Here is a 19,280-nt window from a genome sequence, read left to right on the forward strand (position 1 = left end):
CAGACAGATAATCGATTCTATTCAGCATCACCTTGGGCACTAATCTGCTAGTTATGATAAAGATCCATACTGTTACCTATTTTATGTACAGTATAATACAGCTTATATATTTATATTCCATCAATTCCCTCAGGGTCCCGAAGCAGATCACGAAAATGTAGCCAGAACAAGCACTGAGAAGTACAAATTTGTCAATTACATAGTAATGCAAGCTTATTGAAGTTGAAGATACAATTAACAGAACAATGTACAAAATAACAATGTACAAATTTAAAAAAAAAAGAGTTTTGAAATGGTGGCAAGCAGCTAAATAGGATGGCTGAGAGAAGAGACAGCTTGTTAAATTGTTCCAAATTACAGACGCTTGATATTGAAAGAGCTATTCAGCAATTTCTTAGAATATAATCCTTGAATTGATGGAAAATGCAAAACTAGAATGCTTTGTTCTTAAAGCTTTAGAAGACCTTAGAAAAGACAAAAGGTGGATGAAGCACTCAGATCTTGTTATATAAAGTCTATCTCAGGCCTCTACCTGGGCTGTTTCCATTGATGGAAACAAGTCTCTACATCCATGCTTATGATGATAGATTCTCATTTCCACTGAACCAAATTGACTATATATCTAAGAACAACTCAAAAAATGACAAAAAGAAAATTATGAAACCAAGTGGGAAACTAACTTTATAACCATGTATTGATTTTCTCTCTTTTTTATCAAAACATTTTGAACATTTTGGTGGTGTGCTATCAAGTCAAGTACAACACAGTAAAGTGAACAAAACAGACAGTAGATTATTACACAAGTTGACAGGTACCCAACACCTCCTAAAATCAAGTCATAATTCTTGAGACGCTGCTGCAACTATGAAAATCTCTCTCCATACAACAAGGTGGCAAGTTTGATCACAGCAGCCTATGCTCTGATAACATCTAATCTAATCTTCCATTTCTGAGTCACACATACCTATATAGGCTCAAGGCAATGCCCTGTATCTTAATCTGAGCACAAACAGCTGGCCGCAGCTCCAATTAACTCAGAATGCTGCTGAGACGCAACTAATAAATATCACTTTATAGGAGAGCAAAAGGGGCAGTTGCAACAGGCCCTTTGTACCAGGGAGTCCCATAAGAAAGAGCAATGGTGTGGCGAGGGTGGGTGGCACCCCCCTCCCCCTCGCTCCTTCCTGACCTCCCCTGCCCCGCGTGCGTCCCCTTCCGTTCCCCCGTGTCTCTTTAATTTTTCTGGTGTGAGCAGCATCAAGAATTTGCTTCCTGCATTGTCACTTCCTAAGCATAGGACTCAGAAGTGACGTCAGAGAGAGCCGACACTGATGTGGGCAGCAAGTTCATAATGCTGCTCATGCTGGGAAAATTAAAAAGGTATAAGGGAAGGGAAGAGAAGAGGCGTAAGCGCATGGGGCGGGGGGGGGGTCGGGAAGCAGCAGGGGGCAGAGAGGATGGATGCTGGCGCCCCCCACCAAGACGGTGCCTGAAGTGGACCGTCCATCCCCCTTTACTAAGCCACTGAGAGAGAGCATAATTTTCTGCAAGCCTCTTGCTCTTACTAAAGGCCTGCCGATTCAAGAGATACCTGGGCAGAACTCTTGCTTTCCAGGCAGACCAACAGAACGGTTGGGCTGGGTAACATCATTAAGCAGGCCTCATCCTATCTTAAACTTTAGAAAACTGGTCAAAACAAACCTGTTCAACCGATTTGTAACCAAGAACTCTTAATGCCTTACCATGTACGGCTCCTACATGTACTTGATACCTCTACTCTGTGTCTATCACTCTGACTCACTCCCACTCAACTTGTATCCGCCCTTCTCCACTTGTACTTGACGACGTTATTGTAATTATTTTCACTGATTGTCCAGCTCTTCTTGTTGTAAACCGCCTTGAACTACCATGGCTTTGGCGGTATATAAGAATAAAATTATTATTATTCTTGGCTACCAACCCAGAGTCTCCAGCTGAAAGCACGTCAGTTGGTAGAGGTTACTGCAATTGCCATGGAGGCCAACCCTCGTCCCACTCATCGATGACTGCTTGTTTGATGGTGCCATTTAAAACAGCAAAGAGTGGTGTGAGCCACAGTGTTCTCTCTTTATTTGCAGTGCTCCCGCTCCCCCTGACCCACCTCCTCCCTCGATCATGGCACTTCTTGCTCAGACGCAGGCCATGAGGAAAGGGAGCTCTGCATATGGTTAGAAAGCCTGCCTCTGACCAAGCACCACCAGGATTAAGGTAGGAGGCAGGCCATACCAGTTTGGGGACTGGGGAGAGGCAGAGCTAATAACTTTACAATGCTAGCCATGCTACTGGACTGCTAGTAGCATGGTTGACCTTAATGACATCAGTTGAGGTGACAGTAAGTTCAACTGTACTATTGGCAGTCATGAAAGCTAAAGAGTGGTACTAACCCTTATGCTAGATGTCACTACAGGCCATTTTTCAGCTTCGCCCGTCACACCCACAAATCGCCCCTACCCATATTAGACAGTTGGCACATGTTTTATACTGCATTAATTGGTTTTAACATGCAATAACCATTATCACAGGTCTGCACTAACACGTACTGTATGCCATGTTTCCTCTAAGCTGAGCACACTAGGAATTGCTCATTCATTCTAGAAGAGTCGCTCACAGATTTTACATGGTTGCTCACAAAAATACTTGCAAATCTGGAAAATTCTTGACTTTTAGAACTTGTTGCTCTCGCAAAAAATAAAAAATTGGAACTTGTCACTCACATGAGAAAAAATTTGCATGTACCCGGCCAATCCTTAGAGCAGGGGTGTCAAAGTCCCTCCTCGAGGGCCGCAATCCAGTCGGGTTTTCAGGATTTCCCCAATGAATATGCATGAGATCTATTAGCATACAATGAAAGCAGTGCATGCAAATAGATCTCATGCATATTCATTGAAGAAATGCTGAAAACCCGACTGGATTGCGGCCCTCGAGGAGGGACTTTGAAACCCCTGCCTTAGAGGGAGAGCTGTGTTAAAACCTGCACTAGCTGTTAATACAGCTTATTAAATGGATCCCTAAATTTATGTCCATTGATTAAAGTCCATGAAACAGATGAAAATGTGCATATAAGAAACCTTAGATGCTCAGCCTACCTCTGCCTTAAAACTGGAGGGGAGGGGCACAAATTAAATTTTGATAACTTACGCTGACTTTAAAGCTTTGAACTGAGCCATCCAAGAAGTGGACGTTGCACGAGACTTCTGATCGATTTTTCTCTTTTGGAAGTTCAGCTACTCGCATATTATTAATCCTCCCACCTAAAGCACGTAACCGGGAGTTCATAACGATCGCCGAGTAACCTAAAAAACAAAGAATAAAAGATGTTATGCTATCAATATGTTAACTGAGGGGGAAAAAAAACCCTAAAATGTTTCAAGAGTAAACAAATTCTAGAATATAACCATTAAATTATTTTCACTTCTTCAAATATATTTAACACTTCTATAGAAATTTTTTTTAAAATAACTTAAAATAGAACACTTTGATCTACATAAACTGAGATAACATCCCCCCCCCCCTCTTTTTAGGGGAAAAATGTTAACTTAAATATAAACCAAGGGTTTATATACAAGTGCCATCCAGCTGTACACCCACCCGCCCCTTCCCAGACCAAGGGCTGGCCTCTCCCTGGGTCCACCTTAAATCCTGCTGGTCCAGTGGTGAGCCAAGCCAGGAGCAATCCCTCCCTCCCTCCCCGACAAATCTTGGTTTATGTTAGAGTATACTGTATATGCTACTTTATGCATTCTTTTTCCTGATATACCACCACGAATGCTGCAATAATTCCACCCAGGGCATGCCACACAAAAAGGAAAAGCTTAAGCATTGCTTAACTTCCGAAACAGAAATTAGAAGACAAAGTATTAGAATAAACAAACACACTGAAAATAAGAGGCATAGATAATTCTTTATAGGAGAAGGTAGTTAAATCCAAAACCAAACTCAGTTTAGCAAGCTAGAATGATTACAATCTGGATTAGGCATTTCCAGCATTTCTACAAAAATAACAAACCTGACAATCTCATACATGATCAAAAACATACCACAATGTAAATTAATCTGCAGCACTGCACATCTCTATAGCACAGAAAATTAAGGAATACCTTCAATATCTACTTACATTTTTTAATTCAATTCAATTCAAAACATTCTACTTTGCTCGACCAATTTGGGAATGTAAAGCAAACTATAATTCATACAATCCTACTACTTAAACTAAAAATATCCAAACAGTGCAGCAACTGAAGACTATGGGGGGGGCATAGGAATGTGGATGAGCAAGGAATGGGGGATTTAGCAAGGCACTGAAGATGGAGTAGAGACAGAGATTGGGCGGGAGAGGTGTTAGGGGAATGGAAGATTGGGGAGTGGAAGGAAAGGACCAATACGTTTGGTGTGGATGGAGAGGAAGAGGGGAACCGAGGTAAGGGACAACTGGAGAATGGGCAGGTAAGGAGGGGAAGAGCAAGTGTGGGAACTGGAGTGTAAATTGTGGGTTAGAAGTATGAGAGAGGATGCGTGGGGCAGGGAGCTCCTAGTGAGTATATTGGATATGACAGGAAATTAAAAGACAATGGAAATGAAACAAGCTAGGGCATATTAGAGATGTGGTATGAGGCAAGGCTAAGTTGATGAAGCTTAATAGAGTGGAAAAACAAGAGATGGTATAAAAGGAGCTAGAAAACTGGAGATCGGGTTAAAATAGAAATGGCGTGCTAAGGAAGGTGACTGATGGGAAACAGGGTAAAAGGCTACTGCTTGAAATGGTGAAGATAAGAGTCAGAACAAAGTAAGTGAGGACTGGAGAAGACTGGGGAGTGTGTAAAAGATACAGATTCAGGAGGCTGGGAGAGGAGAAAGAACAGGAGATAATGAGAGTACTAGAAAGGTACTGAGTGTGATATCTAGAAAGCTGGTAAGCCAAAAAAGATCAAGGTAGTGAGGCTGAGGACCAGTGAAACCCACATTGCAGACAACTGTGATTCTGTAAGAGAGAAGGAAAATTACTGACTTGCATAGTCAGCAAAACCAAGTCTGTACAAAACTGGGAGAAGCCTAGCCAACACACTGCATCAGAGAGGAGATTGCCCTATGATGGACAGTCGTGAGAAAGAGCCGTCAAGATGGCAGATATGCCTACTGAAGGCATGGTTTGGATTTAGAGCGGTGTGTGAAACTTGTTCAAAAGTTATCTTTTATTATCATATTGGTTTTGTTGTTCAGTTTTCCTAAATGCTCAATATGGGAAGAAACTTAGTTCTGTTTTTGTTTCTTCAGTGTTGTACTTATCTGGCTTCTTAGGGTTTCTCATTCCGTTATTTTGGATAATTTCTTAAAAGAAAAGTCGATAGGTCATTAATGAGATGGTGATGGCTTGGGGAAATCCACTGCTCATTTCTAAGATAAGCAGCATAAAATCTGTTTTACTACAGCTAGGTACTTGGGACCCGGGTTAGCCACTGTTGGAAACAGGATGCTGGGCTTGATGGACTTTTGGTCTGTTCCAGTATGGCAGTTCTTATGTTCTGGGCAGTCCCAGAATTTGAAGTTTTTCCAGAGATATAAAACATCTAGGGCAAAAATATGGACTTTCTATCTTGTCTTGTTTCAATCATGACTGACTACTCGAAGGATTAAGGTATGAAATCCCCTCCACTTAATCCCCTGATAGCGACAGTATATGCCAGGTTTTGTGACAGCTTCAGATATTAGAGCCATTTCTATCAAAGCAGCAAGCTGGTTCCAGAAATAATCTAATGGTCAGTGCAGTGGACTACAGAGAAAGGGACCCAGGTCCATATCCCATTCTAACCAGTACACTTGTGGTGGAAATTGTGAGCATTCTAAAACCCACAAAATACCAAATGTATCTATAGACAGGAAATACCTGCAGATCTGAGTTTTTTGTAATGGTGTACAATTAGGTACAGTAGGTTTTTAGGTATTCCTGGAAGGCTCAAGATAAAAAAATAAGTATGCTAAGGTAGGATTTGAACCTATGTCCCTTTATGTGAAGTCCAATACACTAACCACTGAGTTGCATGCACAGATGTCGACACGATGGCCGTCAGAGTAGCGTCGGAGCATTTAGCACTCCGGGCCATGGTAGAAACCTCTACTGCAGCTTAGTAAAAGGGGGGATTATGAGAAGAAAGAAACAGAAGTGGGAGGAACAGTTAACTATGTAATAGAAATGTTATCAGCGTGTTAGCTACAATTTAATTATTTCTTAAATTTATTACCACTATACATATCTACGTTTGATATCATGCTTATCACAAACTGGTGCTTCAAAAACCGATTATGTAAGACTTCTGATTTCACAAACAGGTTAAAGCTATTGAATTTTCTCAGGCATTTAACCAGGGCAAATTTTGATTGAATATTTCTGTAATGTATTTATTGTGGAGTGTTTATGTGCATTGTTTTGTAAGAATTTTATTTGTTTGTGGATTTTTGTGTTTTAAATTGATTTTTATGTTTACTTCTAAGCAGCATTCTTTTTTTTTAATATCTTTATTCATTTTGAAGCCATAATAAGTGCAACATATTATACAATCATATTACACTACAAAAGCATTTAAATTTAATCAAAATTGTAATCTATGACAAATAGATATATCACCCCCATACTAATATTCAAAAATTGCACTCAAATTAAAGAATTAAAAATATTTTCCAACCCCCCCCCCTCCCACCCACCCTTCCTGGACGTGCATGATCAAAGGCCAAAATCAACAATCATTCTTTGTAAAATTTTGTCAATGGTTCCCAAATCTTCAAAAACTTCTTATATTGTCCCTCTTGTATAGCCATAGTAAGTTCCATTTTAAAAACGTGTCACAGAGACTCCCACCAAAAGGTATAGTTCAAAGTATCCCAGTTTTTCCAATTCCTTAAAATAAGCTGTATGGCAACCCCTGTCATAATAAAGAGAAGTTTGTTATTGTGAGATGATATTTGGCTTTTAGCTCTCATCAAAGTGCCAAATATCACAGTGTTGTATGTTAGAGCCAGTGGATTTTCCCATAACTTTTTTCACCTGATCCCAAATGGATCTCCAAAATTGAAGTATCAAGGGACAATAATATAATAGATGATCTAACGTCCCAGGTTCAAGATGGCAGTGCCACCATCTATTAGACTTGGAACTATCTAATTTCTGTAATCTAACCAGAGTCCAAAATGCTCTTTGTAACAAGAAAAACCTTGTTTGCCTCATAGATGTAGACACCGTACATCTCATCCTCCAAGTCCAGATTTGTGGCCATTGAAATGCAGAAATCTGATGCTTTATCTCAATGCTCCAAATGTCACGAAGACCAGTCTTTGGTTTCTTATTCAAAAATCCAGATATTAATTTATACCACTGAGCGGCCTGGTGACCCAGGAAATACATCTGGAAGCACAGGAACGGCAAACTATACTGAGTTTTAAGATTTTTCCAATCAGGGAACTCCTCCTGAATGGCCTGCTTCAACTGCAACCACCTATAACTTTGAGACTTAGCAATATTCTAAGCAGCATTCTAATCATCTAGGAATCCATGAAAATATTAAAAAAACAGAAAATAATTCAATTTTTATTCCTATGTATTAGAAACTCCATTACCATCCTAGGTGCTCTTATATGCTAATGTTAGAATGCAGTCTCTCAATAGTGAATAGTGTAATTAATTTATAGCAGGGTTCCTTATCTGACACCCCTCCCCCTTAATTTATGGCTATTTGGTAAACAAAAAACATATGCATACTGTATATGTGCCTTTACAAACAGACTCCCAAAACCAGCCCCAGCAGTACACAAAAGCTTGTCCTCAAAGTTACACCAGCACCAAAGCAGGTGCAAATTATGAATCTGTATTTAGTGAGTAAACATGTATTTTACAAACTACTGTATATACTCGAATATAAGCCTATTTGAGAATACACCGAGATAGAAGTTCCCCCCAGCCCAAAAGGGAAAAAAAACGGGCCACCGTCACCACTATCCTCCACTTCAAACCTGCCCCTCCCAAGGCCAATGCTGCTCTCCTCCGTTCCTCAACCAAACTGTTTGGTTCCCTCTAAAGACTACTGTCTTTGCTGCTGTCCACTCCAAAGACCACCGGCAATACCATCATCCTTTCCAAACCACCACCCCCCCAGGACCACCAGTGCTGCCCTTAACTCTAACCCCTCCAAAGCCACTGGTACTGCTCTCCTCCGTTCCTCACCCAAGCTGATTGGCGCTGCTGTCCACCTCCTCCTCCCCCCACCGGAAATTTACTTACCATACGCATACCGGTGCTGAAAGAAGCTGATGCCGATGTTCTACCCTAGGCTTATTCAAGATCTTGAGCATTTGTACATGCTCAAGGCCTTCCAATTTCTGCCAAAATTCTCATTCTTAATTCTTAAGAGCATTGGAGCATGAGGAAAGTCAGACACCTTTTCCTTCAACAACATTTTTCCATTCTGGTTCAGTCGATTATTTTATCTGATCTTGACTATTGTAACGCTCTCTATCTTGGTATTACAAAAACCTGTCTTTTTAGGTTACAATTGGTGCAGAACACTGCTGCTAGATTGATTTTCAGAAAATGTAAGTTTGATCATGTGACACCATTACTCTTTAACCTTCATTGGCTCCCTGTATACGTTAGAGTCCAGTTTAAATGTGCCTGTGTCATTTTTAAAATTCTATTTGGTATTTTCACTCCTTTAGTTTCTCTATCTTGGAATCTCTATAGATTCTCTTTTGCAAGGGGCGACCAATAGAGAATGACACGGTAACAAAATTCATCACCATTCCCGTCCCCGCAGATAACCGCGGTAAACCATCTTCATGTCATTCTTTAAGGAGAGAGGAAAGAATCAGAGTATGAATGGCCACAACCACTGACCCGCAAGCTTTGCTTTGAAGAATGCTGGTGTAGAAGGATTGAGGTTGAAATAGACAAGGGATTATTTCCCGCAGTTATCCGCGGGGACAGGAACGGTGATGAATTTTGTCACCGTGTCATTCTCTAATGACCAACAACTTAAGCTATTCTGTCCATCTAGTAAAGATATTTAAAAAACCAAGGCTTTTGGTCAATCTCTGTCCTTCAAGTTCACCCAACTTTGGAATGATCTTCCACTTTTTTTTGCGAAGATCTAGTTCCCTTCCTTTCTTTCATAAATCTTTGAAAACTATTCTGTTTACTAAACATTTTGATATTTAATTTTTCTTCTACTTCTGTTATATTATTATCAACTTAATTTAATTACTGTTTTATACTTTCACCATCTTATCCTAATTACTGTCAACCAAGTCGAGCTTTCCTGGATTGAAGTCTCAGTATACAAAACTAAGCAGTAGATTAGATTAGAATCTCAGGGAGGACGAGAGCCAGAAGACCTTGAACATGCATAGATGCACAAGGCCCTGCACCAGCTCAGCGTAGAATATCGGCACCAGCCTTTTTCAGCACCAGCATATATATGGTAAGTATTGGGTGGGGGTAGAAAGAAGCAGCACCAATCAACTTGGGTAAGGAAAGGAGGAGAGCAGTTCCAGTAGCCTTGGGGGGGGGACAAGAGCAGCACCGGTGGTCCTCGGGGGAGGGGGGAGGTTGGAGTGGATGACAGTAGTGCCGGTGGTCTTTGTGGGGGCACTAAGTAGGAGGACAACAGCAACACTGATCTTAAGGGGAGGGGCTCAAATATAAACAAAGATCCTTATTTTGGCCCATTTGAGGGGGGGCTAAAAATCTTGATTTATATTCAAGTATATACAGTTCATGCATGTCCTGCAGCTCCAATCAACACCCCCCCCCCACACACACACACACACACAGTTATAGGTGCTGTTATTAGCAGACAAACTTGTACATGTGTTTACATCAGTGCAATTTTATTTTTAAAAAAAAATGCAGGTTATATATATATATATATAACCTGCATTTTTATTACATATATATATATATATATATATATATATATATATATAACCTGCATTTTTATTACATATATATATATATAACCTGCATTTTTATTACATATATATTTATATATATATATATATATATATAACCTGCATTTTTATTACATATATATATATATATAACCTGCATTTTTATTACATATATATTTATATATATATATATATATATATATAACCTGCATTTTTATTACATATATATATAACCTGCATTTTTATTACATATATATATATATATATATATATATATATATATATAACCTGCATTTTTATTACATTTATATATATATATATATATATATATATATATATATATAACCTGCATTTTTATTACATTTATATATATATATATATATATATATATATATATATATATATATAACTTGCATTTTTTTTACATTTATATATATATATATATATATATATATATATATATATATATATATAACCTGCATTTTTATTACATTTATATATATATATATATATATATATATATATATATATAACCTGCATTTTTATTACATTTATATATATATATATATATATATATATATATATATAACCTGCATTTTTATTACATTTATATATATATATATATATAACCTGCATTTTTATTACATATATATATATATATATATATATATATATACATATACATACACACACATAAAACCTGCATGTAATATACAAAAGGGCTTGTTTTATAAAAGAGAAAAGATTACTCAGCCTGCCTGGCGTGCGAGACTGGTCCCTTTCCTGGAGTAGCACTTGTTCCTCCACATCCCTCCTCCTCTCCCCAACCTCTTTCAACACAGCTTAACTAAATAAATCTGAAGCACATGGCCCCAGACATCCTGCTCTGCTTTAGCAAAGCTACAGAAATCAACAGGAACTGCTAGAAGTGACAGTGTATATGTGAACCTGTAGCCAAGGATGCATGTGCATGGGGAACAAAGGATCAGAAGTTTTGCATACAGGACTAGAGATTTGTAAATGTTGTGTGTACCTTGTGACCGAGGCTTAGAGTTACCAGATGTCTGGGAAAACCCAAATCTCTCCTCTTTTCAGAGGCCTGTGAGTGCCCGGATGGATTTTCTAAAAAACAGCAGCTGTCCGGGTTTTGGAAAGTTTTGGCCATGTGTGGAAGGTCTCTGAGCATGCGCAGATGACAACACATGCACCTGCACATACTCGTAGACTCCCGGACACAGTCCAGAGGTCATGAATAATGAGACAAAGCTTTTGGGGAGGGGGGCTTGGGGTGAAATGGGGTGGGCCAAAGGCAGAACAGAGCAGGGACTGGGCCAGGCGTCAGGGATTTTGACGAGAAAAATATGGTAATCCTACAGAGGCTGTTTCTGTTGTACATTTCTTATACCACAAAATATTGCCCTAGATCTGATCTTTATGGAATTAAAGGGGCTTTGAATTTTTAGCTTTCACCATTATCATCACGAGTATTTGCAATTCCTGTTACAATTGGACTGCAGTTTCATAACATGGACATTAAGATTTGTCACAGTACGTTTAAGCTATGACATATAGCTTCTATAGCGGGAAGGGCCTTAGGCATCTAGACCAATCAGGCCCTAGGATCCTGTGGGTTGGGCAGTGGAGGAGCGGGCCCGCCGCATTTGGATGGAGGCGGGACTGCTGGCTGGATGGTGCTAGTTGCTGTCCGGCCAAATTAGAGGTAAACCCAAGGAGAGATTCCGGGTTGGGAGCTTTCGTTGGGGGGGGGGTCCGGCAGGAGGATTTGGGTACCCTCCTGCCAGCAATCTTAGGGGGGGCCATTGGGGGGGGCTGGCAGGAGGAATTAGGCACCCTCCTACCAGCAATCTTCAGGGGGGCGGGTTCTGTCGGCAGGAAGAGTTGGGCACCCTCCTGCTGGCGATCTTCAGGGGGGCCGGGGTGCGGGTTGGAGCATTTAAAACCCATGGACGTCGGTTACAAAATTGGGTTAACTTTAGGCGGGTGTAGGCCCAATTCTGTATAGGACGCCCGGGATGAGCATCCTATACAAAATCCGGGCATGTATGTGTGTGTTTCCGACCCTAAAATCCAGTTTATTTACTGTTACAATTTGAGATTGTGGGACCCAGGAACGGATAGTTTCCATTTTTTTCAATGGGAAAAGTTGTCTTGTTACATTAACGGGTGCTAGAATATATGTGTGTGTCTGTCTTTATTTCTTTCTCTCTCTGTCTCCTTAGCAGCTTTCTGTATTTCTGTCTTTCTTTCTTTTGGCTGTCCACCATCACCCCTTGCGTGCTCCCCTGTCCATTCTCCCTTCTTTTTACCTCCCCTGTGTCCACCACCACCCCTTCACTGCTCCCCTTATCCAGCAGCAGACCTTCTCACTTTGTTTTACCTCCCCCCTGTCCATCAGCACCTCTTCCTGCTCCCCCTGTCTAGCAGTTGGCCTCCCTTCATTTCCCCCCCTGTCAATCAGCACCTCTTCCTGCTCCCCCTGTCCAGCAGTACCTCTTCCTGCTCCCCCTGTCCAGCAGTAGGCCTCCTTTCATTTTTTTCCCCCCTGTCCATCAGCACCTCTTCCTGCTCCCCCTGTCCACGGGAGTTAGTACAGGCCCGGTCTTTGCCGTTTGTTCTTTACTCGGATAGAGAGTCCTTGCCCCCCCTTCACTTCCCGCGGGCCCGACTACGAACCTTGTGATTCCAGCAGCGTGTGCAGCAGTCTTCACACGCTGCTTCGGGTCCTTCCACTGCCCTGATTTACTCTGGCACGTCCCTTATGACATCATCAGAGACGCGGAAGAGCAAATCAGGGCAGTAGAAGGGCCCGAAGCAGCATGTGAAGACTACTGCACACGCTGCTTGAATCGCCAGGTTCGTAGTTGAGTCCGCGGGAAGGGAAGGAGGGGGCGGCAAAGGACTCGGACTCCTCTGGTCTGTCACGGAGGGCAGCCCTGCTCCATTTCTCGGTTCATCCCGGAGAGGGGGGAGCAGGAGGCGCTCTTTGTGCCCCAGTCCCGGCTTGTGGAGGTGATCGTTGGCTGGTTGGGAGCGGGCTTGTGGAGGCGATCATCGGCTGGTGACAGCAATGTTACTTACCGTAACAGTTGTTATCCAGGGACAGCAGGCAGCTATTCTCACTAGTGGGTGATGTCATCAGACAGAGCCCCGGTACGGACGTCTCACAAGCACGTGTTGCTTGTAGAAACTTAAAGTTTCTAGATGCCCGCACCGCGCATGCGCCGGTGCCTTCCTACCCGGAGATCCGGGCGTGTCTCCTCAGTTCAGGTAGCTAGCCTGAGAAGCCAACCCAGGGGAGGTGGGTGGGACGTGAGAATAGCTGCCTGCTGTTCCTGGATAACAACTGTTACGGTAAGTAACATTGCTTTATCCCAGGACAAGCAGGCAGGTATTCTCACTAGTGGGTGACCTCCAAGCTAACCTCAGTGGGATGGAGGGGGAGTTGGCGACTTAAGAGAATAAATTTTTCAATACTGTTTGGCCAAACTGTCCATCCCGTCTGGAGAGGGTATCCAGACAATAATGTGAGGTGAATGTGTGAACCGAGGACCAGGTGGCAGCCTTGCAAATTTCCTCGATTGGTGTTGATCTGAGGAATGCTACTGAGGCTGCCATTGCTCTGACCTTATGGGCTGTGACCTTACAAGGAAGTGATAATCCAGCCTGGGCATAGCAGGAAGAGATACAAGCCGCCATCCAATTAGAGATGGTGCGCTTTGATACGGGTCTTCCCAACTTGTTAGGGTCGAAGGAGACAAAAAGTTGAGGAGTGGTTCTGTGTGGCTTGGTGCGATCCAGGTAGAAAGCCAAGGCACGTTTGCAGTCTAGAGTGTGAAGGGCCGATTCTCCGTGGTGAGAATGAGGCTTAGGGAAGAATACTGGAAGTACAATGGATTGGTTGAGATGAAATTCGGAGACCACCTTAGGCAGGAATTTCGGGTGAGTGCGGAGGACCACCTTGTCATGGTGGAATACTGTGAATGGTGGGTCCGCCATCAATGCCTGGAGTTCGCTGACTCTGCGAGCGGACATAAGGGCTACAAGGAAAAGCACTTTCCAGGTGAGATACTTCAGAGGGGCCCTGTTGAGTGGTTCAAACGGGGGCTTCATGAGGTGGGAAAGGACTACATTGAGGTCCCAAACTACTGGGGGTGGTTTGAGAGGAGGGTTAACATGGAAGAGTCCTTTCATAAATCTGGCGACCACCGGATGGGCCGAGAGGGGTTTCCCTTGTAGGGGCTGGTGGAACGCCGCAATAGCGCTCAGGTGGACTCGTATGGATGTGGACTTGAGCCCAGATTGAGATAGGTGTAGGAGATAGTCCAGCACGGAGGATAAGGAAGCTCGCTGAGGTTCCGTTGACTTAGAAACACACCATGAGGAGAATCTGGTCCATTTTTGGGAGTAGCATTGTCGAGTGGCGGGCTTCCTGGAAGCTTCCAAGACCTCCCTCACTTCTTGTGAGAATTGGTGAGGGGTTACGTTGAGAGGAACCAAGCTGTCAGGTGGAGAGCCTGCAGGTTGGGATGAAGTAGTGATCCTTGATGTTGAGTAAGCAGTGAAGGAAACACTGGAAGTGGTACTGGTTCCCTGCTGCTGAGTTGAAGTAGGAGGGAGAACCAAGGTTGTCTGGGCCACCGAGGAGCTATTAGAATCATGGTGGCCCGTTCGAGTTTCAGCTTGACCAGAGTCTTCTGGATCAGCGGGAATGGTGGGAACGCATATAGAAATTGTTTCCCCCAGTTCAGTAGAAAAGCATCTGCCTCGAGGCGATGAGGAGTGTAGATCCTGGAGCAAAACTGAGGCAGTTTGGCGTTGTGGGGAGCCGCAAAGAGGTCTATCTGAGGCGTCCCCCATTGCGTGAAGATTTGGTGAAGGGGGCTGGAATGGAGAGTCCATTCGTGCGGTTGTAGCAGACGGCTTAGTTTGTCTGCTAAGACGTTGTTCTCCCCCTGGATGTATACTGCTCTGAGTAGGGTGTTGTGGCGCACCGCCCAGTCCCAGACTCGTAGAGCTTCCTGGCAAAGGAGGGCCGAGCCCGTGCCTCCTTGCTTGTTGATATAATACATGGCGGCCTGATTGTCTGTGCGAATGAGGATTACCATGTCGTGGAGTAGGTGTTGGAAAGCTTGGAGCGCATTGAAGATGGCTCTGAGTTCCAGTAGATTGATTTGGTGTAGTCTTTCCGCACTGGTCCAGAATCCTTGGGTGCGGAGACCCTCCAGGTGGGCCCCCCATGCGTAGTTCGACGAATCGGTTGTGAGAATTTTCTGATGGGGGGGAGAGTGCATCAGCAAACCTCTGGATAGATTCGAAGAGGTCATCCACCAAAGTAGAGACTGCCGAAGAGCAGGTGTGACTAAGATGCGTTTGGATAGTGGATCGGACGTTTGATTCCACTGTGATGCCAGGGTCCACTGGGGGATCCTGAGGTGGAGTCTGGCAAAGGGTGTCACATGTACTGTGGAGGCCATATGGCCCAGGAGCACCATCAGTTGTCTCGCCGGTAGGGTTTGGCGAGTAGACACCGATTGGCTGAGATGAAGAAGAGACTCCATGCGTTGCCGAGGCAGGAATGCTCGGAGTCGGGTGGTGTCCAGGACCGCTCCGATGAAGGGGAGGGACTGGGTGGGTTGTAGATGAGACTTGGAGAAGTTGATCTCGAAGCCTAAATTCTGGAGGAAGTAGGTTGTAGCCAAGGCCGCCGAAGTGACCTCTGGGGCTGATGGGGCCTTGATGAGCCAGTCGTCGAGGTATGGGAATACCTGTAGACCCCTGTCCCGGAGTGCTGCGGCCACTACCACCAGGCACTTTGTGAAGACTCTGGGGGACGAAGATAGGCCGAATGGTAGCACTCGATACTGTAGGTGCAGATTTCCCACCCGAAATCTGAGGAACTTTCGGGAGGCCGGGTGAATGGGGATGTGAGTGTAGGCCTCCTTGAGATCCAGGGAGCATAACCAGTCGTTCTGCTCGAGGAGGGGGTATAGAGAAGCCAAAGTCAACATGCGAAACTTCTCTTTGACCAGGAACTTGTTGAGGGCTCGAAGGTCTAAAATGGGTCGCAGGTCGCCCGTTTTCTTCGGGACGAGGAAGTACCGGGAGTAAAACCCTCGGTTCAATTGGTCTGACGGGACCGGCTCGACAGCCCGAAGCTGAAGTAATGTTTGGACTTCCTGAAGAAGCAGGGCGGTCTGCGTCGAGCTTGAAGGATACTCTCTTGGAGGATGGTCCGGGGGGACCCGGTGGAATTGAAGAGAGTATCCTTCTCTTATGATGGTGAGGACCCATAGGTCCGTGGTTATGGCCTCCCATCGATGGTAAAAAAGATGGAGGCGGCCCCCTATGGGAGAGGCCGAGGTTATGCTCCCGGGGGGGGCGTCAAAAGGGCTGGGGAGCCTTAGGTACCGCCGGTGGCTGAGGTTTTTGCTGAGACTTCTGGGGAGGTTGTCTCTTCGCAGGCTGTCTCGCAGCAGGCGTTTGTCTGGGCATGTAACGCCGCTGGTAAATCAGGGGTGGCCTGGAAGGTCGAGACTGTTGAGGTTTGGGTTTGGGCCGCAGGATGGATTGAAAGGATTTTTCATGATCCGACAGCTTCTTGGTAACAGTTTCGATAGACTCATCGAACAGGTCAGCTCCAGCACATGGTACGTTGGCGAGTCTGTCCTGTAGGTTGGGATCCATATCGATAGTACGGAGCCATGCCAGGCGACGCATAGCTACCGCGCTTGCGGCGGCGCGTGCCGAGAGTTCGAATGCATCGAAGGAGGATTGCATCAGCTGGAGGCGTAATTGGGAGAGGGAGGCTACCACTTCCTCGAACTCGAATCGAGCTTGGTTGTCTATGAACGGAGTGAACTTGCGGAGCACCGGCAAGAAGAACTCCAGATAGGAAGAGAAAAAGAAGTTGTAGTTTAGCACCCGTGACGCCATCATGGAGTTTTGGTAGAATTTTCTACCAAATTTGTCCATCGTTCTCCCCTCTCGGCCCGGCGGTACAGAGGCGTAGACCTGGGAGGGATGAGAGCGTTTAAGGGAGGACTCGACCAGTAGGGATTGGTGGGAGAGTTGAGGGCCCTCGAACCCTTTATGGTGCACGATGCGGTATCGAGCATCGAGTTTGCTGGGGATCGCCGGTATGGACTACGGCGTTTCGAAGCACTGCATGAAGGTCTGGTCCAGTAATTTATGCAAGGGGAGCCGAAGCGACTCTGTTGGAGGGTTAGGTAAATGCATGGTGTCCAGATACTCTTTGGAGTATCGGGAGCCCGTGTCAAGGGTCACATCCAGATCCTCCGCCATTTGTCGGAGGAATGATGAGAAGGACAATTGTTCCGCCAGTGTCGGTCTGTGGGACGGGCTGGAGGAGGAGGAGGCCTCCAGGTCCGTGGACATCGGGGAGTGACAAGGAGAATCGGGCACCAGTGTCTCCTCGTACTCCGGGCCCCTCGGGGGGGACACCTCTGATGAGGAGTATCCCCTACGTTGCAGTTTTTTCTGCGGTGACACCTCCGAATGGCGTGAGGAGTGCCAGGATGAGTGTCTCGATCGGTGCCCGTCTCGGTGGCGGGACGGGGATCGGGATCGTCTGTGCATCGCATGGTCTCCCGAGGCCCCCAAGTGGATAGGGCTGGAAGCAGTGGATCGCAACTGGGTTTGCGATGCGGGTTCTTGCGATGCTACCCAAGTCTGGTAAGGAGTACGGAAGAACTCTTCCTGACTATGCCCAGGGCTTCGAGTATCGATCGGAGGTCTGGTCCCATGTTGGCGCGGAGGCGTAATGGGTTCTAATGGCGGCATATCGGTAAGCGAGGCTTGCCGCGTGAGCATCGCCGCCCTCCCCCGTTCGTCCTCGTCGGTTGTCGAGGTCGAACGGTGTGGGGGAGGGGGAGGGGGCGGACCGCCCCTTTGGACCGGTACCGGGAGGTCACCCTGTATGGCAGCGATGAGCCCGGGTCCGATGGTCTGCATGAGCTCAACGAATTGAGCTTCCAGCACGGACCGTAGCGAAGCCGATAAGGAGGGATCCGCACCGAAAGGGGGTCCTCCTGCACGGACATCGCGCTCCTTCGAGGCTGAGTGCTTCTGCTTAGTAGCTTTCGGCACTTTGATGACCATTGGTGGCACTGTGGAAGGAAGAGGTACCTGAACCGAGGAGACCGGGGCAGGCACCGACGTCGAGCTCGTGGATGGTGTCGGGGTGAGCGATGCCGGTTTCACCACATTCGATGCCGGAGTGGTCGATGCCGGTTTTGCCCGAACCGGGGAGGTATCAGATGAAGTGGAGGCTGAGGGATCCTTAGCTGCGTCCATCTTGAACATCGATTCCCACAATAGGCAACGCCGCTTGAATGAGCGTGCCGTAAGGGTAGAGCAAGGCCCGCACGATTTCGGGATGTGGTCAGGGCCCAAACACTGCAAACAGCGCCAGTGAGGGTCCGTGAGTGAAATCGCGCGTTGGCACTTGCTGCACTTTTTAAACCCGGTGATTGGCCGGGACATAGGCCGGAAAATCTCCGCCGCTAGGTCGAAGCCAGTGGGCCTGAACCACGTGGCCGGCCCGTTCGACCTGCCGGAGGAAATAATCTTCTTTTTTTTTTTTTTTTTGAAAAAGAAAAGAACTGTTAACTGTAATTAAAAGAAAACGAAAACGCGGACAAGAAAGGCAAATTTAACTGAATTCAGCTAGCGCATGAAGAAGTTGAACTTCTCAGCTCCGTGGAAAAGAAAGAACTGAGGAGACACGCCAATTTCTCCGGGTAGGAAGGCACCGGCGCATGCGCGGTGCGGGCATCTAGAAACTTTAAGTTTCTACAAGCAACACGTGCTTGTGAGACGTCCGTACCGGGGCTCTGTCTGATGACATCACCCACTAGTGAGAATACCTGCCTGCTTGTCCTGGGATAAATAGTACGTGCATGCGCACTCTCGCCAGCACAGCGCAACAGATCAGATCTCAGGGAACACGCGGTGAGAGTGCGCATGCGCGGCTAGCATTTTATTATTATTTTTATATATATATATACACATATATATATATACACACATACATATGTACATACACACACAGTGATGCCTTGGAATCCGAACTTAATCCGTTTTATTTTTATAGACAACCAGTGGACATCCTTATGGAGAGGGGTAACATGATCAAAATTTTCCTGCACCAGTGATACATTTTATTGCTGTATTTTGCAATACTTAAAGCCAATGTAGATCTTTCTTCATTAAGCCATTATATAAAGAATTGGAATTGTCTAAGAACCAAGGGATTCATTAGTATACTTATT

General features: G+C 45.0%; 1 protein-coding gene across 3 annotated transcripts in view; it reads right to left on the reverse strand.

Moving 5' to 3' along the window:
• Positions 1-19,280, reverse strand: part of PTPN3 (protein tyrosine phosphatase non-receptor type 3) — a 710,747-nt gene that overhangs the window by 428,402 nt on the left and 263,065 nt on the right. For all 3 annotated transcript variants that reach the window (XM_033930629.1, XM_033930631.1, XM_033930630.1), the window contains exon 2: positions 3,178-3,332. In XM_033930629.1, the coding sequence (XP_033786520.1) occupies positions 3,178-3,332 (155 nt within the window). The remainder of the gene's footprint in view (positions 1-3,177; positions 3,333-19,280) is intronic.

This window comes from Geotrypetes seraphini, chromosome 2 (assembly GCF_902459505.1).
Source record: "Geotrypetes seraphini chromosome 2, aGeoSer1.1, whole genome shotgun sequence".
Classification (NCBI taxonomy): domain Eukaryota; kingdom Metazoa; phylum Chordata; class Amphibia; order Gymnophiona; family Dermophiidae; genus Geotrypetes; species Geotrypetes seraphini.